At 35.2% G+C, this 25611-nt stretch overlaps 3 protein-coding genes across 3 annotated transcripts; 2 read left to right on the top strand and 1 right to left on the bottom strand.

The window, feature by feature from the left end:
* Positions 1 to 14007: 14007 nt before the first annotated feature.
* LOC119983415 (protein FAR1-RELATED SEQUENCE 4-like) lies at positions 14008 to 17525 on the top strand. The gene is made up of 4 exons (XM_038827102.1): positions 14008 to 14308; positions 14876 to 14990; positions 15288 to 16405; positions 16540 to 17525. Exons 1-4 carry the CDS (start codon positions 14008 to 14010, stop codon positions 17523 to 17525), a joined length of 2520 nt encoding a protein of 839 aa, XP_038683030.1.
* Positions 17526 to 18026: 501 nt separating this feature from the next.
* Positions 18027 to 21492, bottom strand: LOC119984846. The gene is made up of 7 exons (XM_038828976.1): positions 21279 to 21492; positions 21052 to 21186; positions 19332 to 20404; positions 19066 to 19147; positions 18624 to 18974; positions 18457 to 18557; positions 18027 to 18371 (listed from the first exon to the last, which is right to left on the bottom strand). Exons 1-7 carry the CDS (start codon positions 21474 to 21476, stop codon positions 18188 to 18190), a joined length of 2124 nt encoding a protein of 707 aa, XP_038684904.1. The 5' UTR covers positions 21477 to 21492; the 3' UTR covers positions 18027 to 18187.
* Positions 21493 to 23832: 2340 nt separating this feature from the next.
* Positions 23833 to 24624, top strand: LOC119983416. Its single transcript, XM_038827103.1, has 2 exons — positions 23833 to 24225; positions 24328 to 24624. The coding sequence occupies exons 1-2, from the start codon at positions 23833 to 23835 to the stop codon at positions 24622 to 24624; spliced, it is 690 nt and encodes a 229-aa protein (XP_038683031.1).
* The last annotated feature ends 987 nt before the right edge of the window (positions 24625 to 25611 follow it).

Consider the following 25611-nt stretch of genomic DNA (forward strand, 5'->3'; position numbering starts at 1 on the left):
GTTTTAATTCGCGAACTTGCCGAGCCGCACGAGACTTTTAGACCTAGAACTGAGTTTCTGAAGAGTGAAACCAGAGGGGGAAGGCGACTCTTGGAGCTAGGAGGAGAGATTCTTCAGCTCAACTTGGATCTACTCAACTAATTGGGTTTATTCATGATTTTCTCATCTCTCCTTTTGTGTTTTTCTCTCATTATGTGTAACTAAATCTCTTGTGCCAAGGCTAGGTTGAAGCCTTGGGTTTGATGACTTTGTTTATGACTTGATTTACATATATATGAGTTGATTTGGGTATAAATCTTGTATTTCTATGTTTGATTGCAATTTCTTCATGCTTGTAGTGTTTGGCCAACACTTTAGGTTTTTGGATGAAATTGTTTGGAGAATTTGCTTAGACAATAATATGTCAAGTAGATTATGCTTCTTGAAACATTTGATTAGGAATGTGTCTCCCTTTAATTAGGTGACAATTTGTATGAATTCTAATCTCCATAGAACTCCATGAATTCCTATGCATGTTTAGACCAATAAGATGGCTAGAATGTATTTAGGAATATCCGACCTAGACCAATAAGATGGCTAGTAATCGATTTTAGGGAGATTTGGCTTAAGTGCGCTAAAACCGACTTAGGTACGGATTCGTTATGCCCGAATTAGCAAATATGTGTGTGAATTTGTGTCATTGCAAGTCATTTCCCAAGGGGGATTCCAAAGCCTTGGTGTTCATCTCATTCATCTCACTTGCATTAGTTGCATCTTTATTCTAAGAAAATACCAAAAACACTTTGCTATTTGCTTGTCTTAGTTTAATTACCCAACCAAACAATCTTGAGTTGAACTTTACTTTTGTTTGCATTGTCCATACGTACATACAAATATACATTTGGATTAGATATAACACCGTCTCTGTGGATTCGACCCTTGCTCATCATTGTGCTGTAGTCGCCGACTAGTACACTTGCTAGTAAGGTTAATTTAGACCCAACACTCTGCCGCTCTTTAAATATGTTAAAACTTAAATACATAATACCTCTGCACGTAGTTTACACAACAATTATAACACCATATATGCTAACAGCAAAAATAACACCAAACACATAGCAGCATTTTAGGAGTCATATCTGCTATCATTTATTATCTACAGTATACACTACTGAAAAATTTATCTATCAAACAGAGCCTATAAATGTAACTTGAAGTCCAATGTCCACTAATCATCTAGCTAAAGAAGGCTTTACAACCATCGAAATTTGTCACGTCAACCACTTTTGAATTATGGATCAATGAAAAGCCCAAATTGGGGCATTTAAGACTATTGGAAGTGGCTGTCTACATTCATACTCCTATTTTCAGATATGAAAAGTTGGGAGAAAAATTTTAAATTTATAAGATACAATGAGAATTCCAAAGGATATGTCTTCATTTGAGAAGATGAAGAAAGTGGGGGGACAAACGTCGAGTCACGAAATATCACATTTTTTAAGAATAAATGGCCTAAAAGAGGAGAGGTTATAAAGATTTCAAGTTTTATGAAATTGAAAATATCAAAAATGATGTTTACAGTAGCCCAATTGAGGATATTAAGAATGTATCTTAATTTCTTGGGAACAAAAGGAGCGATGTTTTAATTAAAAATGCTCAAGAGGAGCAAATTAAGTTAAATTTCAACCTCGAAGGACTATGAGTGAACACATTCTCCGTCATCGATTTAATATTGAAGGATAGACTCTCAAAATCAAGTGTACGAATGATGTAAACATAAATCAGTATATGGGTAGATTAGTGGCCAAAGGCTACACTAAAAATGGGGAATCAATTAAGAAGAAACCTTTTAACCATTGGTGAGAATTGCTTTGATTCACCTTATCATACTTATAGTCGAACGTTTGGATTTGGATTTGGATTTGGATTTGTACCAAATGGATGTAAAAATAACATTTCTAAATGGAGAACTAGATGAGGATATCTATATACATCAACCTATTGATTTTGATGTTAAGGGCCATAAGCGTAAAGTATGTAAGCTCAAATGATTCATCTATGGCCTAAAACAAGCATCTAGGCAATGAAATCTCAAATTTCATCGAGTTATCTTAAAAAATGGGTTTACAATGATGGATGCGGATCATTGTGTATGTGTTAAAATATTCAAGAATAGTTTGGTGATCTTGTCTTTATATGTTGAGGACATCTTATTGGCTTGGAATAATAAGTTGATTACAACCATCAAAATATGGTTGGCATCAAACTTTGAAAAGAAAGATATGGGTGAGACCAATTTTGTACTAGGAGTAAAAATTCTAAAGGGATAGTTTGAAATGACTTTTGAGTTTATCTCAAGATACTTACATATAAAAGGTATTGGAACGATTCTATATGCATGATTATAAACCCACAGATACTCCTTGTGAAAGGAATATAAGTTTTAGTCAAAATATGGGTCCCAAGACTCCAAAAAAAAAAGGGTAAAATGTCTAATGTTGGAAGTCTGATGTACGCTTATGTCTCGACTAGATATCAGCTATGCCATTGGGCTAATAAGCCAATTTCAATCGAATCCTGGGGTTGAGCATTGGAAAGCAATCAAAGGATACTATAGTACTTGAAAAGAAAAATGTATTATGTACTAGTTTATCGAGGAAAAGAGTTGTCATTAGTTGGATACTTTGATGCAGATTGGGGAAGAGATGTAGACGATTGCAAATCAACTTCAAGATATGTCTTTTTGCTTAATGGAGGTATGACTACACTAGCATATGCTAAAGATTCTAAATACCATTAAAAAACTAAACACCATTAAAAAACTAAACATATACAGTTGAAGTATCACTATGAAAGATATATATGATTACACAAAAAGATGTGGTCTTAAAACACTTCTCTATGAGTCAAATGGTGGCCGATCCATTGACTAAACCTATATAACTAGGGATTCTTTTCTTGTACACGTTTGATCCCTTAGATTATATAGGATGTGATTTTTTTGTAGACCATTATTTTTTCACAAAGTCTTGCATCCGATAATTATTTATAGATATGGTTATTCATTTTATCACTTTGTGATTTAGATTTGTGAAATTATTTATACAACATTAAAGGTATGTCATAGGCATGACTAGTTCACTTACATGAGCAATCATCACAGGTGTTGTAGGAGCGAATAGAGATGAGATTAATTTGAAATCAAACACTAGTGAACGATTTTGGCGCTATAAAGTAAAATATTCAAATTATTATAAACTTAGTAGCAGTTAAGATGAGAGAATACAAACAATAAAGCTTTCTCTCATCTATACTCCACTTCTATTGAGATATGAAAGTGGTTTTCTTGTTTGAATCTAGGTTTTTGTGCTGTGAAGTTGTTGAATCTAGTTTAATACTAAATTTACGACCTAGACAGTCCTAGGTAAGTGATGATTCCACCACATGATCGCTTGCCGTGCACTCCTCCTATTGGCTTAGTGTTCAAAAAAGGTAAGAATCAATATATGCACGATAACTTCAATAGCTCTACAATATTCTCACAGTTTTGTTGGTCGAGGTTCTGTTTGTTTGTTGCTTGTTAATAGATTTAGGTCATAGTAGTCATTCAATCCATGGTTTAATGGGAGGATGATAAGAAAATTTATACAAAAGAATCAATTGAGAGTGTTGCTTTAGAATGGATTGAGTTGGAAAAGAAGAAGAAATCTCATGGTTGACTCCAAACTTATTTTCAACAAAGGATTTGATAATAGCAAAATGATCCTCCCAATAAAATGTTAACACGTGGCTTCTAGAATAGATTCTGAGGACAAGCCTACCGAGCTTATATTCGAGGATATGTGTTAAATAGCTGAGAACATGACCTTGGTACTGAGAAGACACCTCAATTCTTAAATGAGGACATAAGATCATATCAACTGAGGAGACACCTTGATAACAAATTGAGGATGCACCTCGGCAACCCTAGGTGTCTGAACACCAGAGGAAAATTAGAGTCCTAAAAGAGTCTGACTCCAATTAGAAAATGAATATTAATAAGATCTGTCATCCAAAAAAATCCTCCTAAAGACTAGGAAGAAGAAGATACACTACTACCATAATTAGAACTCTCCAACTTATGCAACAGATGAACTCCCACTCTAGGTAAGTGATCCTAATTTTGACCCTTACAAACTAATAGTTTTGAGAAGGGGAGAGAGAGAGAGAGAGAGAGATATAGCTCTGAGCACTCTCCATTAGATACATCATGAACTAACTTGAGTATCGGAGTGGTCCCTCTCGAGAACATACTTGACGCTCCCAAAGCTTACATTTTCTCTTGTGTAGGTAGCCAAACAATCAACCTCTGATAGTAGTCTAACCACCTGATATGTCATAAGAAGATCCTATTTTTTTATATCATCAAATTGACGTTGTCTGTAGGAAGAGAAGAAAAATTTCAATTCACAATGGTTAGGCCTAGAGGTTATCGTACAAAGAACACTGCCTCAAGGGAAAGCAATCCCCTGAGGAAAAACTCCGAGCATCAAAATGCTCTAAGCAAGGCAAACTTCTCGAGGACAAGAACTTGATGAAGAGTATCCACAAAAGGACTACAAGATACTTCCTCATCCAAGGAGTGCCTTATAGGAGGTCATTCACACTCTCATACCTAAGGTTCCTAACACCTCGAGAGTCTGACTATGTCTTTCTAGTAGTCCATGAAGGGATCTGTAAAAGTCACATGGGAGGAATGGCCTTACTCACAAAGTAATACTGGCCAACCATGAAGCAAGATGCGAAGTCACTCATCCAGAAGTGTAATAGATCCCAGAGGCACTCCAATACACTTCACCTCCATTCTACTAAGATGATTCCAATTCAAAACCTGACCCTTTTACTCAATGGAGATTTGACCTCCTTGGACCCTTTCCCCAGGTAACAGCGCAAAGGAAATTCCTGATAGTGGTAGCGCATTACCCCTTCAAGTCGGTAAAGGTGGAATCGTTGGCTACCATCACAAAAAACAAAGTCATGGATTTCATCTAGTGGATCATCATCAACAGAAACGGATTGCCAAGAGCTCTCATTGTTAGCAATGGGAGACAATATGTGAACATAATGATGAAGTTCTATGAGTACTTGGACATCGATCTAAGGATAACCTCGGTTGCCCATCCTTACTTAAATGGACAAGCTGAGGTGAAAAATCGCACCATCCTCCAAGGCTGAAGATCGAACTAGACAAGGTAAAAATACTCTGATGGAGTAATTTCCATGTGTGCTTTGGTCATACCGCACTACTCCTTTGACCTTGATAAGGGAAAACCTTTTCACCATTGCTTTCGGCAGCAAAGTAGTAGTTCCTGTGGAAATTGGTGTCCCCACTCAATGGACCATCACTTATTCTGAGCTAGAGAACAAAGAGCTACTCCTGAACAACCTTGACCTATTGGAGGAAATAATGGAAGAATAAAAAATCATGACAACAACATACAAGCATAGAACTGCTCTGTATTACAACCAACAAGCGAAGGAGATAAAATTCTCAATGGAAGACTTGGTTCTAAGGAATTCAGAGTCAATGGGAAAGCACCCGAAAAACTTAGAGAGACATGGGAAGGTACTTTCTGGGTAATAGAAGTGTTAAAGGAAGGCACTTACAATTTGGAAGACCCATACAACCCTTAGGAGAGGAAATCCTAGAATATTGACAAGTTTCACAATGCTATGTATAATTGCCAAGGAGCAATATCCATATGTACTTATTTTTCCAAGAATTAATAAAGTTTGAGATTTTGAATCACTGAATGAGTTATTTGAGGAAATACTATTGAGAAGCCCTCCAGATTGAACAATGTCGGATCATCAAGCTCGACATGACAACAAAAAAAGAGAAGAAAAATCTCCCGTTTATACCAGTAGTAAAGCTACATGACTAAAGGAGAATAATGCTCTTGTCAAATATTAATACTTAGAGAAAAATTCTTAGTGAAAATGCCCTCCTCGACAAAACACTCAAAATAAATTTCAGTGACAATGGCCGAACAAAAGCTTTACACAAACGAGATCAAGAGTCCTCCTCAGCAGACGTTTAAAAATTCAAGGAAATTCTAAGTGAAAATTCCAAGCAAAGAAGCTCAGCATAAAACTAGAACTCCCAACTAAAAATGTGGCTGAACATGCAAGTTTGGTAATGAGCTGACGAGAAGGCCAAAACAAGGATAGACTTAGCAAAACAAATTAAGCTCGTCTATCCCAGAAAATGCAGCTCAATGACTGCAACCAACTGTTTGGTGTTCAAAAGAGACCAAGCTCAAAAAACACTAACATAGAAAATTTTTTGTGTAGAAGTGGCCTAGAAGATCATGGAAGGGATATATCAAGAAGCAAAGAGATGCTTGGATCCCCGAAGACTCACCTCGGCACAAACACGTACGATGAAAATTAAAGCGAAGAAAAGTCATAAATGAATAAAAAAAATAGTTCAAGTGCAAGAATGGATAAAAGAATTGTCCAATATACAATGAGACTTCACTCATCGATATTCTCATGGCCACGATCCCCGTCGGGGTTAAGGCCGCATGATAAGCTTATTCCACAGGAGCTGGAGAATTGATGTCTTCACTCTCACTAAAATAAGGATCGAAAAGGAGAATGGAGAGCGAGCTGTAGGTGGGTTAGCCTCCACTCGATGAGTTAAATCTTAAAAGTTATCATCATTTTTTTGCCTCAGAGTCCTCCTCAATAGCAGCTATAATCCTCTCCTTAGCTAGCTGATACTACTCCAGAATATCTTCCTTGAACTTCCCAAGCTCATCCTTTCTTTCCAAAGTAGGACATATGTCATTAAGAATGTTGGGATCCATTCCGGCTTCAATGAGCATCCTCTTTGTCTTCTTAGACGTTGTTCGCCAAGTGAAGAATCCTTCTTGTAGGATAGCATAGTTGTACTTCGATGACCGCTTCTAATGATCCACAGTAGTCAAGAAACCATTTTGGCGCCCTTCCCCAAAGGCCCGAGCAGCCTTCTCCTAATTAGCTTCATGCTCAGCCTCCTCCGCTATTCCTTGAAACTTGGTAACCTCGGCCTTGGACTTCATATGTTTGTCCATGAGGTGTCTTGTCTTGGTGTCCCGCTCGTGTTTCAACAACTCCACCTCGGCCTCAAGCTTGTGCCTAGCCTCGGCAGTAGTAGATGCCCTCTCCAATGCAACAATCTCGTTGTGAGACATTGAGAGAAAATGATCAGGGAGAGAAGCGAGGTAGAAGACCATCTACTTAGAAACAACAAAAACTTAACAAAAATTAATTTCAAAGATTCCGTCAATAGAAGCGAGAGTAAGAACATTCCTTAATTTATGAGATGTTCATCCTAGAAAGCTTCTTCTTTGTGAAGGGAATAGATCAATTAATGCGTTGAATGTCAACCAGAGTCAGAACCCTCACCACCACATTGCCAGTAGCTATCACCAACCATCACCATCCACGTCGGTTAATGGACGAGCATATTGAAGACCTGTTGTGCTCATTTCCTTGATGTGATTTTTGTGATGAATATAAAATGTCTCCATATGTTGAAGACATTATTGTCTTTACTCACGTTTTATTTTCTTCCACCCTACATGATGAATAAGATAGTTATAATGGTTGTTTTGGCTCTGATCAGGTGTATACATTTCCTGCCACTAGAGATTTGAGAGCAGGTTTTTAGATATTATGGTGAAAAATAGTCTTTGCATAATTAAAAATAGTTTTTGCATAGAAAAAGTCTTTGATTAGAAAAATAATGTCAAGTTATTGGTGTCATGCCTGATGATATTTATCATTATTGGTTTTTCAGGGAGCCCCTACACTTTGGCAGTATTCCTTTTTTCACCTCTTGTTAGTTATGGAGTAATGACAAGTATGTTCTGAGCCTCAGCACACTGCAAGTGATGATGTGTAATTTATTCGTATTTCCCTTAATTCCCAAACGGTAAGTCTCCATTTGGTTTCAATGTAACACAATTATAATATGAATCATATTACACGTAATCAGAATACCAAAATTTTGAAAGGTACTGTGATTACAAATTTCATAATATATGACAAGTATTTATAATGTGATTACTGAAAGTTTGGCATGTTATATATATCATACTTCACATCTTCCCTTGAACGATATGGGACAAGAGACTTGGCCCTTTACCACTCGATAGCTCGTCCAGCACCAACAATCTTGCATTGTAGAGACTTGTATCATAGCTCACTCGAGCCGAGTGCTATAGATTTTGTATGATTGTGGTGAGTTTTACAATCCGAAAGCAGAGCATGCTAGATGTCATATATTGATGAGTACATACTATAGTTGCTTGATTTGGGTAGTGGAGTGTTTTTTAGCAGTTTGATAAATCTAATTGCTTTGGTTAATAGGGTCATAAATGCGATGCACGTGATGATGATTGTAGTACTTTTTGGGAGGGTTGGATTCTAGATGATGACGGAAGTGTTAAGAGTCAATTATAGACTGGTAGTACAAGCCAAGAAGACTTTGTCTATTGACCTCATAGGGAGGCCTATTATTCTCGATTAATAAGACGTACTAAGATATAAGGAGATAGTATTGGTGAAGTGGCGTGAAGGCTGATATAGCATATTTTGTGGCAATGAAATGTCATACTTGTCATCAAGTTAAGATTGAACACTAGAGACCGGGAGGATTGTAAAAGCTAAAGGATCTAGGTCACACAAAAGGGGGGTGAATTGTGTCTCCAAATTCCTATTAGGAATCCTCTTTAGTAAAGTCGTCGCACAAAACACAGCACGCACAAATATATTACAAATAATGACGGAAAATGATATATGATATATTTAAGTCAATATGGCATTTGCAAGTATTATATATATATGAGTAAGAGTGCACGGTCAATATAAATTAATTACAACTAATGTATATATATATATGGACAAAATAAATCTAAACAAATATATGTATACAAAATGAGAAATCAATGAATACTCTCTAGCATGTAATCTTGACGCTTCTATAAATATTTGATACACTAAGTAACACACGGGTATAATTCAATTAGTGTGTACTACAGAACAGACTCTGAATAATAATATGTAAACATGTAGCTTAAATATGGAATGCTTAGAAGTGATTTAAGTTAGTTTGAACTCAATGCATTGAACATCGGAAAATTATGACAAGTACGTATACGATGGCAAGCAAGCAAGTATAGTGCGATAAAAGAAATATAAAGAGTAGGGTTAAGAGAAATGCAACCAGTGATTTATAGTGGTTCGTCGACTTCACCAAGTCCTCCTACGTCCACTCCCTAAGCACCTTTGCTTAAGAGTTCAATCCACTATGGAAATGGTGATTTTCCGGAGTTCATCACCGAAACTCAGAGATTTTCACAAGTTCACCCTCCTAACTTTTACACACGTGGTTTTCAAGACAAACCACAAAACTCTCACGATCCTCACAAGGATGGTATTCCACAATTAAGGGTTTTTACATGTGTTTGGCTCAGGTTCTTTCTCAATGTTTACAGCAACAAATTGAAAAGAATGAAATAATTGAGAACTGATAGAGATGATTCACGGCTCAATAGCTTGCACAAGTGTTCTTCTTAGTCTCTCTTGATGCACGACCATAATATATGGTTGAGACTAGAGTTTGTCAACCCTTTGATTCTGATTTGATTCACAAAGTTATCTCCACGATTTCCTCTTCAGAATAAGGTAATGTGATCTCTCATTTACCTGGCAAAAGTATTCTCAATCCTCCCATGTATCAGATATCATAATGCTCTCCAATTTGGCTACGGTTTGACTCTCCAAGTTAGGAAACAAGCCTTCAATCTTGGTCTTCATAAAGTAGGAAAGAAATGCTCCAATTTGTCTTCACAAGGGACGAATATGATTTCTTGAATTTCTCTTCATTTTTGACAAAATCAGCTCCCTTTGATTTGTATGGAAAGAACCTTTGATTTTCTTCTTCATTATTCTGCAGATTCAGCCTTCTTATGTTGTATGGAAATCATCAAATAATCAGCTCTTAATTTACTCTTAAGAAAAAGTGAAGAAGGAAATTTTATGTGAAAACAAACGAGCAAGAAATAAGGTTACTTCCATATTCATGCTAGATCTGAAATCAAGGAAGCCATGTCATCCACACAAATATAGCATGCTTGGCCACCTCACTTGCCAATATGACATTTTCCAAATTTACTCCAATTTGCATCTAGTGGATTTTCAAGGGTACTTAGGAATTTCTTAGCAAGCCCTAGGTCTTCCAAGACCATTCTTGGACCGCCGGATAACTCACATATTCATTAGAGTATTTAGACTTAACCTGAAATATTCTCAAAAAATGTTTGTAAGCTCGTTTGTGCTTCATGCTTGAAACATAGGTTAGTTATGATCAAATAATTAAACTTTTAACATATATAGCCTTATAAGCATAAACAATTCACACATGAATCATTTAGTTAAGATATAATCATAGTTTACACTCAAGATCACGTATTCAACATGTATTTTGGTGAACAATCATCAAAACATGCTTTTTCACATTTTAAGACATATTCAAGTCAATTATGCTCACACACATTTTGGCACACAATCATCAAAAACACAATGTTGACCTAGACACTAAATCTTGGTCCAACAAAAGCCACTTTCAGTTGCCGAGTTGAAGTGGGATCATGTCATTATAAATTTTTGACAGGATTACCTAGATGCCTTTGTAAATATAATTGTGGTTGGTTAGTAGTTGACCGATTGACGAAGTCCATTTCCTTCCTATTAGGAAGACTAGCCCAGTTAGCACCCTTGGTAGGTTATTTGTGCGTGAGATAGTGAAACTACATGGCATAATGAGTTTAATTGTATCTATCTCACAGTGACCCACAGTTCACATTGTAATAAAAACACAAAAAATTCATGTAATATCAACCCAATTCCATCAAAATACCAAGAACGAATAAAGAAATATGCACAAAAATGAGATAAAATATGTGCATATCAGTGTGTATGTTAATTGATTCTCTCTTTCTTCTTTTTTTCATTGGTTTTATCAATTCAAATCGGTTCTTATTTCTGCTTTTCTTACAGGTTTTTGAATAAGAATTCCTCGAATTTTGACTTGGATTTGGGTTCCTAAAAAAAAAGTAAGAAATATATATTCTACAAGCCCAAATTCATTTGATATACTACATATTAATCCAAACGCATTGCGTATGACAAAGCTAAGAAATTAGTGTTTTTATTGACTTAAATTCATGTGTTCTATCCGTACAAAAAATAGTTATATTATATGATATTTTGCATGAAATAAATTAAGATTAACAACATAAACTATTATGTTGATTTAAGTAAGTTTGGCTTCTTATAGAGATTTTTTGTTTTTCCTTTTAAGTCTATTAAGATTATTTATTTTTCATTATGTTATTTGAAGGTCAAATGTCACAGACACCCCCTGTGGTTGTGGTAATTTCTACATGCATCCCCTCATTTTGAATTTACAAGAATTAGACCCCCTGTGTTTTGATTTTGTGTCATGAGTGGTTCTTCCATCCATTTGACCGTCATTGACTACTGGAACTCTAAACGGCGTCGTTTTGATCTTTACCCTAAACCGTAAAATGTTGAAACGACACCGTCGAGAATAACACAAAAAATGAAAATGATAAAACTATGTCATTTTTTTAGTCTTGTTTTTCGACTTGGCAGTACACAAGTACCCAACTCGGAGTGTCTCCTCCATCGCACTCACTGAGTCACCATCGATTGCAACATTGAGTCATGATGTAGGATGAGTTTAGTAGTTTTATAATAATTAGGAGACTTACTGACGCAGTGCGGAAGTACGGATCGATTGGCTAGTTCACGACTAAGCTAACATAACTTGAAATCCACTAAGAAAATTGAGAAAAAAATAACATAGACTTATTTTATTTCAAAGATTCAATATTTAAAGATGCCTTAGCCTGATAGCTTACAACCCTATAAATACTAAAACTATAAAACCCTAAATAGATATGAAATTACCAAAAAGTACTAATAATAAAATTAGAAATGAACTTCTAACAAGACAAGGAAATAATTAAACTAAGTCTCATAATTATTATAAAACTACTAAACTCGTCTTACATCAGTCTCCTCCACTTGAAAAATAACTCGCCCTTGAGTTATGATTTGACTAAAAAGAATTGTCTTCACCAAGATACTCGTAGATAATAAATCCTTTAAAGTCTTCGAGCCCATTGGTTGATATTGTAGTCTTCCTCTCCAAAGAAACAAGTATTTCGAATAATGTAGTTTGTTCAACATACACATGAACTCAACGAATTCCGTGAAATTGTGACTGTCGAAACTCTTAGTTCTCAACATCAACTCTTTGACAATCTTCACTATCAAGGAACTAATGCTGAAATTAAAATTTTCACTCCCAATAAAATCAACAAATTCGACCTCACAGTTTGTAGGAATGATAATTTGATTATGAAATTCTTGAACCACATAATACTCCGTTGAACTTGAATCTTCCTCAGACAAAACTTGACTTTCAAGAGCAATAGTGTCAATGTCCTCTACAACTCTCTTATCAAATTCAATAATTTCTTCTTGAATTTCAACAATAAAATCTCTTTTATCCTCCAAATTCTCATCCTACTATGATTTGTTCTCCACAGAATTATCATACTCTACAATTTTAAAATTGTCTTCATGAATTGGATGTTCCTCAGGTGCTTGTGAAATTGTATCAATTATAACTTCTTCTAAAACTGGAGCTTGACTTGTGAATTCTTTGCTCTCCACAACCTCAACTTGTGATATATTCTTTGAACAATTTTCCTACTCTTTCTCTATAAAATTACTAGAACATGTATGCTCCTCGGGCTCTTGTGAGATTTGATCAATTTCAATTCCTTCGTAACAAAATTAATATTAGATTTGATTATTTTGCAGAGATATCATAGTAATTTGATTTGACATATTATATTAATTCTAATTAAAAAGAAGTTGTTAGTTGTTTGGATATAATTTGAAATTCAGAATTAATTTAAAACACTTTACAAACTAATATTTAAAATTTCAAAAAGGTGGCAAAATTTTTTATAGTGATATAAAGATAATCATAATATTATGTGTAGAATTTCAAAAACAACTATTATGATATCATGAAACTTTCAAATATTTCATATTAATTAAAATTATATTCAAATAGGGGTAAAGTGAAAAGGATAATGACTAAAAATATAATTAAGGACTAAACTTTCAAATACAATTAATATCGTTATTTATTCAAGTGAGTAAAATATTTATAATTTATATAATGATAAATGACATTTATAAATGGTTGTTAGAAGAATAAAAAATGATGGCAAATTCGAATATGTTTACGGTTATTGTAGTCTAAGGTCAATTTAAAAATGTTTGTTAGAAGATTAAAATGATAAAAAATTCAAACGTGTATGACCAGCCAACCAAGACATGATAAGAATTAAATGGTTCTTATCTATCTATTAATAGGTTTATGGTTTACTCAATTTTAGGAGGAGAAAAAGAATATTTTGTTGGTTAATATTCTCTTTTATCTTCTATATCTTCAATTTAAAAATTCAAAAATATGTCCATGTGGTTAAGAGAGTAAATTAAATATTTTAATATTGGTTGAGATAACAAATTAATATGATAAAAAACTTGTAAGTTTAGGAGGGAAAAGAAAGTGAAGTGTATGATAGACGAGTAGAGAAGCTGATTCAAGTATCATTTAACCTTTTTTCTAATGTTCATCCATTCGGATTGAGGGGAGGTCCAGTGTCAAAAAAACACTGGACCCCTCCAATGAACAATACCAACCATCAGATCAATCTAATGGCTGAAAAGCAACTCTCTCCTTTATATTTTTCAGTCCATATTACAATTAGAAAAAAAACTCACTTTATTTTCTCTCTCTTCCTCCCCTCACTTTATCTTATTCTTCATCAATCCTAGATGTTTCCTTTCCTAGTTTAGTCTATGTCTTTCTACTTATTGATCCAGAAGTCAATGGCAAGTGTGGCAAAGGCGACAAGCGCTGGATTGTGGAGGAAGGGTTCGACGCCAATGTCCACGACTGGCACTAGGCGGAGACCAATTGGATATGAACTTAACCTCTCCCTATTTTGGAAAGGGGGGGTTAGGGACTCTGATGACAAATCCTTACTCAAAGTCGATGGATCCATAAAAATCCCATATATTTCCGATGAGAACGCCGATCATGAGGATCTAGAAATCAAGTTCACGGTTAGGTATGAGGGTCCCATTGGTAAGAGGCTGAAGGAGGCCATGAGCGCTAAAGAGGATGGAGGTGATATTGGAGAAATTTGGATTGAAGAAGAAAAAGTGACGGAGAGGAAGAGAGAGGGATGGAGATGGGAGATAAAATTATATATTTTTTAATTACAATATGTGCTGAGAACTGAGAAGTAAAAATAAAGTAGTTATTTGTCTAACCATCATATTGATTTGATGGCTGGTATTGTTCACTGGAGGGGTCCAGTGTAGAATCTAAAGCAGTCAGATTAATCTGACAATAGATAAACTTATTAAGTTTTCAGCATTTATTACAATATTACAATTAAAAAACGAAAATGATATGTGTCCCTAATTTTTCCATCCCTAAACTTCCCTAATCTATGTGGCTGTACAACTCAACATGCCACATAGATATCCAATTAAATAACCAAATTATCAATTAAATAAAAGATATAATTAATTCTATAATTCCTGTTTCTCTCTCATCTAGATATTTTTTTGTCGTTTACTCCTATTGTATTCGTCTATTCTCTCTCGCAACCTGCGAACAAGTTTTTGCTCCTTTGAAGCTTGAGAAACAATCAATGGCGAATTGTTTTTCTATACGAGTTTGATCTAGGAGTTTACGGTGGTGTTCGGAGCTTCCTCTTACGTACGTGTTGTTTGGTGCCTTTGGTTTCAAAAACAATCAATCGCAAAGAACTGAAGATGCAAACATTGAATGCTTCGTTTAGGTTTGTTTGCATTAGTTTACGAGTTCTTTGAATGAATGCAACGCTATTTCGTGTATGAACTTATGTACAATTATCTGCGATTTTGATATGGCATGCGATTTTGTTTTCTTTGTTGGTATGATGCTCAGATCTCTCAAATGCAATTGTTTGTAGGTTCTTAGTTTTGGTATTTTCGTTACTTTTTATGTTGATGAGTGGTGAATGTAGTTTGGGATTAAGTGTACAGTGGCTTATTACACTGTTGAATTATTAATTACATTGTGCAATACTTACTGTAATTAAATGGCAATTTTGCAGTGACAATATGGAGTTCACTCTGAAGGATAATGACCATGACCAATTAGATCATGTGGATAGTGTAGATGTTCTCACGCCGATGATTGGGATGTTGTTTGATTCTGTGGATGACTTGTTCAATTTTTATAAGGATTTTGGTCAACACAATGGGTTTTCTGTTAAGAGGAGATCCATAAGTAAGGATAGTAGTGGGATGTACAAATATTTGGTATTTACGTGTGGTAGGTCTGACAAATTTTATAGTCATTCGAAGAATTCTATTTGTCATCGTGCATTCTCTAAGAATGAATGCAAGGCTAGGATTGCTGGACGGCTTTCTATTAATGGTAAGTGGGAGATAACTCAGTTTAACAATAATCACAACCACGAATTAAGTCCAAGCCAATCAAGATATTTTAGGTGCAATAGGGAAATTAACCCATGTGTGAAAAGGCAGCTGGAGATTAATGATATGGCAGGGATTAGGCCGAACAAGAGTCATAATGCTTGTGTTATTGGAGCTGGTGGTCATGAAAATTTACCATTTCTTGAGAGAGATACTCGTAACCTTATTTCTAAAGTAAGGCGTATGCGTCTTGGTGAAGGTGATGCTGTTGCAGTTCAGAATTATTTCCTTAAAATGCAATCTAACAACGAGGGGTTCTTTTCTTTGATTGATTGGGATGATGATGGGAGATTGAAGAATGTTTTCTGGGCTGATCCACGTAGTAGGGCAGCATACAAAGAATTTGGTGATGTTGTGACGTTTGATACGACATACCTCACCAACAAGTATGACATGCCATTTGCTCCATTTGTTGGTGTTAACCACCATGGTCATTCTATACTTCTCGGTTGTGGTCTCATATCTTCGGAAGATACAGAAACATTTGTTTGGTTATTCAGGACATGGCTAGCTTGTATGGGAGGTGTTGCTCCTCAAGGTATAATAACTGACCAAGATAGGGCAATGAAAAATGCTATAAGAGTTGTATTCCCAGATACCAAGCATAGATTGTGCCTGTGGCATATAATGAAGAAAGTGCCGGAGAAGTTAGGTTCTCACATAGAATACGATGGCATAAGACGGTTGTTGACTGGAGCCATCTACGATTCTCAGAGCATATACGAATTCGAAGGTGGGTATCACAATATAATTAAATAATATTCAGTGTAATTAATTATCATATCAGTGCAATTAAATATTGTAATGTAGTTGAAGTTTTTATTTTGCAAACTAATTGTAACCAAGTATTTCCTATTTGTTTTGCAGATTCTTGGCATATGTTGATTTCATTTTATCAGTTGGAAGATAATGTTTGGTTGTCTTCTTTGTACGCCGAGAGGGAGTTGTGGGTACCTATCTTTGTGAAGAAATATTTTTGGGCTGGAATGTCTACAACAGGGCGAAGCGAGAGCATGAATGCATTTTTTGATGGATATGTGAATTCGAAGACGACATTGAAACAATTTGTGGAACAATACAGTAATGCTCTTAGGAAAAAGATTGAGAAGGAAAGTCAAGCTGATTTTGATTCCTTCCACAAGCAACTATCTTGTGCTACATTCTATGATATGGAGAAGCAGATTCAAAAACTGTATACTGTGCAAAAGTTTTTGGAGTTTCAAAAAGAATTGACTGGAATGATGTATTGTGGATTTAAATCAATTGACGAAAGGGAATGCTCGACTCATTACGTATTATATGAAGATGTTGTGTTTGGTGAAGGTGGTAAGAAGAAGGTTATGTTTGATGTGATGTATGATGGTGAGGACGTTAATTGTTCATGTTTGAGTTTCGAGTTCAGAGGAATTGTTTGCAGGCATGCGCTAGTTGTGTTTATTGCTAGGGATATTTTTGTACTCCCAGACAAATATGTGCTTACGCGGTGGAGGAAAGATGTAAGGAGGTGTCATTCACGTGTGAAGATTAATTATGATGGTTGGACATTATCCAATGAACAACGCCGTTACGATGATATGTGTAGATCTTTTTCTCAGTTGGCTGATGTGGCTGCTGACAATGAAGGTTATTTTGTTAATGTAATGCAGTGGATTAAAGTTTCATTGAAGAATATGACACCAAATTCATATGTGTCATTGGTCCCGGGATCCTCTAATCCAAATGATCCAATTGTCAGAAGAGGGAAAGGACGTCCACGTAGTGTAATGAAGCGGAGGATATTCAAAAGGAGGAGCACGGGGAGTAGCAGTGGTGCAGCTGGATCGTCAAGAACAAATGATATTTCTGTGTTTTGAGAATTCGATCAATTGGTGTTATGTAATTTTTTTTAGACATTGGATTTGTTGTTATTGAGTTTATGACTTGTATTAATTTTAATTCTGGGAATGAGTTTGACAATTTTTAGTAATTTGTGTTGGGTTTCATTAAATGCATTTTTGTAATTTGTTCTAGGTATCAAATACATTACTTCAATATTTACACTGTTTTTAATTATTGCACATTGTAATTACTTACATTGTAGTATGTACACTGTGCTTAGCTATCGTATCATATATATTCAAGCAATCACAATTGCTAATCCATTTACTTAAGGACACTTTGTTCAATTTTATAACTGAATGAACTTGGATGGCCTAGATGGTTATAGATTTGGGCGAAAAAAGTACGCATGGTAAATTTTCATAATCGTCCAAAACTCAATGTAATAAATTATGCAAAAAATGTAAATATTTACTTTGTATAGTCTCACAATATAATGAACACCAACATCATATTTATAATTGCTACCATTAAAGGATAGGTTCACAATGTATTTAGATGTATCTAAATCCCAAAACATTTACAAAAAGAACTTACATTGGTATTCTAGCATATAAGTAGGCATCAATTTTTTTTTTTTTTACATTTGTAAATCAAGTTGGAGGTTACTAAAGAACAAAACAAACTTAATAGTTTTCTATTTCATCAAATCAGTGAGATTGTCTCCATCAACATCCCAACTATGTGGATCGTCATTCAGAAAGGTCTGCACTAGGTTGGCCCGAAACTTGTTTATTTCTGTTTTGGTAAGTTTCTTGGCAATGCTTGTTTTGTTGAATAGGCAATCGATCACGTACATGCAAATTATACCACAATCCACCCTGTTTCATAGTGAGTATTAAAATCCATGGATAAGAAGATTAAATAAAGAAAAAATTAAGATACTAAAAATATAATAAATCTTACGAGGTAGCTGATTGTTGGGGTGTGTCCCACATTGTAATCAGTTCTTCACGATCGTATTGACTTCCAGATGGCATTGGAAAGACCTCGTAATAATATTTGATCTACAAAAGTAAGAAACATTTAAATGCGCATAATAGGGTTAAGAAGTACAAATAAATTTTCATTACCAATTCATCAACGTCCGTCAGGTACGGATCTCTGCATTTTCTATTCCTAGGGAGAATTGAGTTGTAATGGAGCCATAATCCATCCTCAGTGTCCAAAACTAAGGTCGTCCAATGATTGGCAACTTCATGGTTTCCGGCAGCATGAATGGGGAAAATGTAATATCTGTATCGCTCATCTTGGTTCTTCAGTTTCTCTACGATACACTTTTGGAGGAGATCATCTCTTTTCATCCTAATGAATGCCATGCAAGAACTGGTTATGGCAATTGAAGCTGTTCTAACTTGTGTAGGATGAGGAGCTATCACTTTCCCTTGTTTCCTTGTCAAATATTCAATTTGTGCATTAATTATCTGCGCAAGTATGAAAATAATTATAAATGATATACAAAATATTATATAATGTACTCAAAACCCCATGTTAATTAATTTAACAAATGCTTACATTGCTTGACACCATGTTGCCATTCACAAGAGAAATTATGTCACTCCACACGAGGAAATTATCTCCCGACCATACCACAGTGCTGCAAACACCAAATGCATAAAATTATGCATTGTTAGTCAAATATTAGTTAAAGCAAAATGTGTTCCAGATTCTAATTACATTGTGCAAATAACACAATGTAATTATTTATAGCACAGCGTTTTTAATTATATCACAGGGTATTATGCATATGACAACTTTTTTCGATCAATAAAATTACTCACTTATTTTTTCCAAGCTGAGCAACATCCGTCAACTTTTTTTTGTCTCTAGTTGATAAGAACCGGTAAACCCCCGACTTTGTTTGCACTTCCTTTAGAGAGATGGTCTTCTCAGGTATATTGTAATCCTCCACATTGCAAGCAGCCAACTCATTCTGCTCAACAAGAATCTTTGCCTTCTTGTTTTGATTTAACTTTTTCTTCAAATCATACTCAAAATCAGAGTCTTCTCTTTCTATGCGCTTTTTTGTTTTTATACGCCTCACCATTGATGTAGATGCTGGTTTTCGTTGATACGTTGCCAATTTCTTGGGGGTATTATCCTTCACATTTGATACATAATCAGAGATAACAATGTTTGCAATGATATTCTCCACAATCCTGTCCTCCTCAGCATTTTCCTTCTCATTTGTAGCATCATCAACTTCTATATTATCTTCATTCTGTTTAACTTCACGCGCTGCAATTAGTGCCTGAACTTCTGACTTTAACTTTGCGGTTTCATCAACCATCAATTGATAGCCTTTTTCAATGACAATTTTGGAAGAAATCACATTCTCAAGTTCCACATTTAGCTTCTCATTGTTCTTGATTTGATACCACAATTCCATCCTTAATTCTTCCACCTCAGATTGCTTTACCTCAATTTTTTTTGTTTGAATCAGAAGGTCATTCTTCAACCTTTCAACTTCCTCCTTAGCATCATTCTTCTCTTTTTCAAGTTCAATTATTCTTACCATTGATTTGTCTTTCTTTCTAGTTGATTCATGATGGACATGAGATGCTGCCATGTTTTCTGGAGATGGCTCTTCACTGCTTTGCATAAGATTTTTGCCACCTGAACCAAGCCGGACCACAGGCGACTCAATATCTTCTGCTGATTGACTGGATTGATTGACAATGTTGTGACGTTCTGGAGTATTTGACGATTCAGTTTCAGATGTAGAATTGTCGGATGCACTCGGAACATCACTAAAGCTAGGAGTTTTATTTGAAGCTTCCAAGTTTGATAATTGAAGCTCGCTTTCAATTAAATTTTTCTCTTCATCATTCATTTCCAATCCAGCTTCAATCACCTACAGTGAAATAAGAACAAGAAAGTAGTTTAAGGAAGCGCAATGTAATTAAACATATGACATTGTAATTAATTACAAACACAATGGAATTAGATATCCTTGAGAAAGAATATAAAGTCTGATATGAAATATGATTTCAAGCTATTGTTTGGTCAAAGTAGTATGTTAGTGGACATTTTCCCATCTATGATAAAAATATCTAACAATTACAGCATTTTATAATTCATATTTTCTACCCACACACACATATACAGCCTAATTGTTCTTTCAATATAATTTTGGACAAAAATTTATATTTTAATATTCCACCATTTTCTAAAGATAAGAAGCAAATCTGGTTAAATGTAGAGTCCTAAGACTTTTCAAAAAATTTACTGGAAGGAAGCTTCATGTATATAGCACAATATCATCATCATTGTAACGGGTAACTGAGAAGAGAAAAAAACGCCTATTTCATAGACATGGCTATGGCATCGTAATTAAGAATTCAACATTGTAATTAATAACATACACAATGGAATTAAATATTTTTCAAAGTGGCAGACTAAATGACATTGTAATTCAAACAAGAAAAACTACACATCCAGCTAGCAAAATCAAATGGCAATGTAATTCGAATAATTAAGTAGAAGATTGAAGAATTTTACCTTGTCCTCCATAATGATGTCTATGTATTGTGCCTTGAAATCCTTTGGCCATCCACTAATGTCCCATTTTAAGAATCTTGGGAAAATTGTTGCATTAACTGGTGTGAACACTTCAGTGTGCTCGCAAAACCAATACTGTTAGAAAAAAAAATTCAAATAAGAGTCTTAAAACCATATTTTTCACAGTAAATGAGTAAGAAAATTAAAATACTCGATCGAATAATTACCGACATAATAGTGACACATCCAGTCACTTTTGTGGGAGATTTTATGTTCTTCTTGATTGAATCCAAGAGATTATCGCAGATTGCCTTTGACCAATTGTATTGCTTCACATTGTCTAGGTTCTCAATGTATTTGATGAATGCCCAAGGAATGTGATCAGCTCTTGTTGAAAAAAATAGCGCAAGACACGTGTACAACATGATCAATCTTGCTACATCATCGGCATCATTAGTTGTCTTCCCCCTCAATGCTCGATGGATTGCATTCTTTATCTCAGTTGACTTCATTTTATCCACTCCATTGAACCTTCTTTCCACAAACTTTGATTCAATTGGCTTCGACATTCTGCCAATCTTCATATTTCGTTGCCCTGAAACAACTCCGAATACCAATTTTATGTCATTCTCTGTAAGTTGAACACTCTTCTTTGCTAGGACAAAAGCTGCCTTTTTGTCATCATAAGTACTCATAATATCACATATTATTTGTTCTTGCTTCTTTGGTGCAACTTCCATGTCTTTCCTCTTGAGTAGTTTCTTGTACATAAGCCAAAATGGTGTCTTACGAAGACACATTTTATGCCTCTGCTGCAAAGATATAGTCCTTAGAAGGGATGTTATACCTAACATATTCGACCGATATTGTAAAGCGCTTGGCTTCGGTTTCTCTTTTGGTTGAGGCATCTCTTTTGGTTTATGCTTTTTTGTTTTCGTAGTCCGTATTGCTCTCATTTTTGCCATCCTGTAAAGGGAAACACCACATTATTATAAACACAATGTATTTAATAACAATGAGGTATTAAAAGCATCTCCAGGAACACCCATTGAGGTATCACTGCAAGAAAATATAGGAGAAACAATATAGTGTTTAACAGAAGCAACTATCTGAAATGACACAACCATTATCTTTATACGAACAAATCATGCATACAAATATACAGTACACATCTCAATCAACCTATTTGTACACCACTCCCACGAGTATAGTCTGTATAATAGGCATACACGATATCAAAAGTCACTTTGCTGAAACTTAAAAGCATTCCCTTCACTATCAAACAACAAGGGTGAATGGTTGTTCTTACAGGGCATGTGCTGGGGATAAACCAAAATTCCTTCTAGTTCGTACAAGAAAAACCAAAGAAAACAATAAGCCCAAGCAAGACACAATGCTACAAATTACACTGTATATATAAAAAATTAACCGAACAACAAAGGTTTGTTAAATAAAAAAAATTAAATCACAATAAAGTCTAATAACTATTTACATTGCCCTAGTTATTAAAACTGAATCTGAAATTGTGCAGAAAAACCCAACCGAGATAGATTTGGGCAAAATCATATACCAAAACTGCTCTTAAGTACACTATAGTGCAGAGAGATCTTGAAATTATCAACAAATACTAGGTATGAATATGTGATTCAAACACTTACTTCTTGTTGTTCGAAGAAGTTGTCGCCCAAACAGAAAAACCAGCTTCAAATCCTCAAGAAACTCACATCGAACACAAGATCAATACAAGAGAAACCTGATTTTCGAGCATGGTGATCGATATCGATCACTGTGATATCGTTCGTACTCAGCAAGTTTTCCGAAAATTGGAGAGGGAGAGAACGACGTTCGTGTTTCTTCAGGCAGTTACAAACTAGATTTTTTTTGGAGATGCAGGGTTTCTCGTGTTTTTGTTTCTCGCGCCTATTTTACGTTTTAATGGTCTTTTTTGGTTTTTTTTTTTTAAATTCGAAATTGTCCAGCTGGACAGCCTACATGTCATGCCACATGGTTATGTAAATTTATGGATAGGTAATTTATGGATGTGTAGTGTTGCCCATTAAAAAACGTCTCACCATCTTCTCTCTCCCACTGGATCCTCTCCATCTCTCATTTTTCTTTGGGGACGGTTAAATACACCGTTGTTTTTGTTAAATACAACCCAACAAATTTTTAGAATTTTTTGGACTATAATGCCACTTTACAAAATGACTAAAAAGTACATACTCAAAATTTAATATGAAAATAATATTTAATATTGTTAAATACAACCCTAATTAAAGAGTTCCACTACCACCAATACTCTATCTTCTCCGTTGGAATTCTATATTGCATATGCCGTCATATACAATCGGATGCTTGCAATCATGAACTTTGATGAGAGTTGCAGTACCACCAATACAACTACTATGATTTCATTCAATATTTTATGAGAGTTCCACTACGATTTCACCAATACTACTACTAGTAAGATTTGATGAGAGCTCCACTACCACCAAATCGCCCATACTATTACTTCAATTTCATTCTCTTAGAGTAGAATTGGTCATCGGGCTCCAACCATATATTTTTATGATTTTTATTGTAGGTCCTTGAAACGGTAGGTACGGTCGTCAATGGATCTAGAGAGAGATGTTGTCAACCATGCAGATAATGATAATTTATAGTGTATAGTTGATTACACTTAAAATTTCACGACACATGAGGTACTTTCAAAATTTTGTGTTTTTATTTAGTCTTATTTTTTTCCTAGTTATTTAAAAAAGTTAGTGCTCAACCTCATAGATGTTCAATGGCAAAGATGCGATGATAAAATGGGCGCGTGAAGTTGCAAGGAGGAATGGATTCGTATTAGTGATCAAGAGGTCAACAATGACTGAGAAGCGAAGAAAACTTCGACTTACCCTTGCATGCGAGCGAAGTGGAAAATATAGAAAGTTTGTCAAAGCTGATCATGATATACCCGAGAATAAGAGAAGAAAGGGAATCGGAACAAAAAAATGTAACTGTCCATTTATACTGAAAGGGAATAAAGTTTCAGACAAAGACGAATGGATGTTGCATGTAGTGTGTGGAGTTCACAATCATTTAGCGGTGGTGAATATGGAGGAACATTCGTTTATTGGGCGGTTAAGTCTTCAAGAAAGTAATCTTATTGCCGACATGTCAAACTCTATGGTACGACCCAGAGACATCTTAGCAACACTCAAATAAAGGGATCCTGATAATTGTTCTATCATGAGAACTGTTTATAATGCACGTGTAAAACATCGTGTCAAGGAAAGGGCCGGTAGGAGTCAAATGCAAAAAATGTTGGGAAAGTTGAAAGAGAGAAAATATCTTGAATGGCATAGATGGAATGATGATACACAAACAATGAGAGACTTGTTTTTTGCACATCCAACAAGTGTTGACTTGTTACGTACCTTCCCTGAGATTTTGATAATGGATTGTACGTACAAAACGAATCGTTACCGACTTTCGTTGCTTGAAATCGTTGGGATAACATCTACTAACTTGACATTCTCAGTTGCATTTGTCTACTTAGAGGCTGAACGCAAAGACAATTACATATAGGCACTATCGAGATTGAGAGAATTGATGAATGAGAATGAACTACCTAGATACTTTGTCACTGACAGGGAGCTAGGATTGATTAATGTAGTTTCAATAGTTTTTTCAGATGCACAACAGTTGCTGTGTAGGTGGCATATTGGGAAAAAGTGTTGGCTATATGCAAGAAATTGTTTCGCACTACAAAATGGGAGAAATTTAATAGTTGTTGGTCTAATTTGACATGTTCAACAAATGAGTCAAGCTATATTCGAAATCTAGCTGCAATGGAACAAGAATTTTCTTCAGTTCCAGGATCATTGAGTTATATAAAAGAGACATGGTTGTACAACTACAAGGAGATGTTTGTGTCTGCTTGGACAGACAATTATCGACACTACGGTTCTACAACGTCAAATAGGTGAAAATTTTATCACTCGTTTGTTTGAGAATGCTATCGCATTAATTTACTAAAAAAATTATGATTTATTAATATGATAATTTTCTTGCAGGGCTGAGAGTGCATATTCGAAATTGAAACGCGAACTTGGCTCAAGTCAAGGAAACTTTGACACATGCTAGAACAAGATCCATACTCTTTTAGAGCTTCAACACACCGATATAAAAGCATCATTTGAAAAGAGTACGAATGTGGTGCAACACAACTTCAGACCCAGGGAATTCAGGGAGCTTAGAGGGTTTGTGTGTATTACTGCTTTGGAACACATCCTGAAAGAATACAAAAAGGCGGATGGCATTGGTTTACCTAATTCAAACACATGCGGTTGCCCGATCAGAAAAACTCACGGGTTACCTTGCGCCCATGAGATTGTATAGACTGGAGGGACGTCCTATACCACTATCATGTGTGGATCTTCATTGGAAGAAGCTGCAAATAATAACAACTCATAAAAAAATCATATGATGATATAGGGAATACTCGCGTCCCTAGAACACAAATACCTTCTGTTGTGGAAATCATTAAAAGGCTCGATGAAGCAGGTGATCATG

Source organism: Tripterygium wilfordii, chromosome 18 (genome assembly GCF_013401445.1).
Source record: "Tripterygium wilfordii isolate XIE 37 chromosome 18, ASM1340144v1, whole genome shotgun sequence".
In the NCBI taxonomy this organism is placed as follows: Eukaryota; Viridiplantae; Streptophyta; class Magnoliopsida; order Celastrales; family Celastraceae; genus Tripterygium; species Tripterygium wilfordii.

Coding starts and splice junctions, on each gene's coding strand:
- LOC119983415 (XM_038827102.1), top strand. CDS start 14,008: ATGGCAAGTGTGGCAAAGGCGACAAGCGCTGGATTGTGGAGGAAGGGT. Junction 14,309..14,875: donor GAGCGCTAAAGAGGATGGAG/GTGATATTGGAG, acceptor AGTTTGATCTAG/GAGTTTACGGTGGTGTTCGG. Junction 16,406..16,539: donor GAGCATATACGAATTCGAAG/GTGGGTATCACA, acceptor TTTGTTTTGCAG/ATTCTTGGCATATGTTGATT.
- LOC119984846 (XM_038828976.1), bottom strand. CDS start 21,476: ATGTTGTACACGTGTCTTGCGCTATTTTTTTCAACAAGAGCTGATCAC. Junction 18,558..18,623: donor TGACGGACGTTGATGAATTG/GTAATGAAAATT, acceptor TTACTTTTGTAG/ATCAAATATTATTACGAGGT. Junction 18,372..18,456: donor CCCCAACAATCAGCTACCTC/GTAAGATTTATT, acceptor ACTATGAAACAG/GGTGGATTGTGGTATAATTT.
- LOC119983416 (XM_038827103.1), top strand. CDS start 23,833: ATGTTCAATGGCAAAGATGCGATGATAAAATGGGCGCGTGAAGTTGCA. Junction 24,226..24,327: donor CCGACATGTCAAACTCTATG/GTACGACCCAGA, acceptor CATCGTGTCAAG/GAAAGGGCCGGTAGGAGTCA.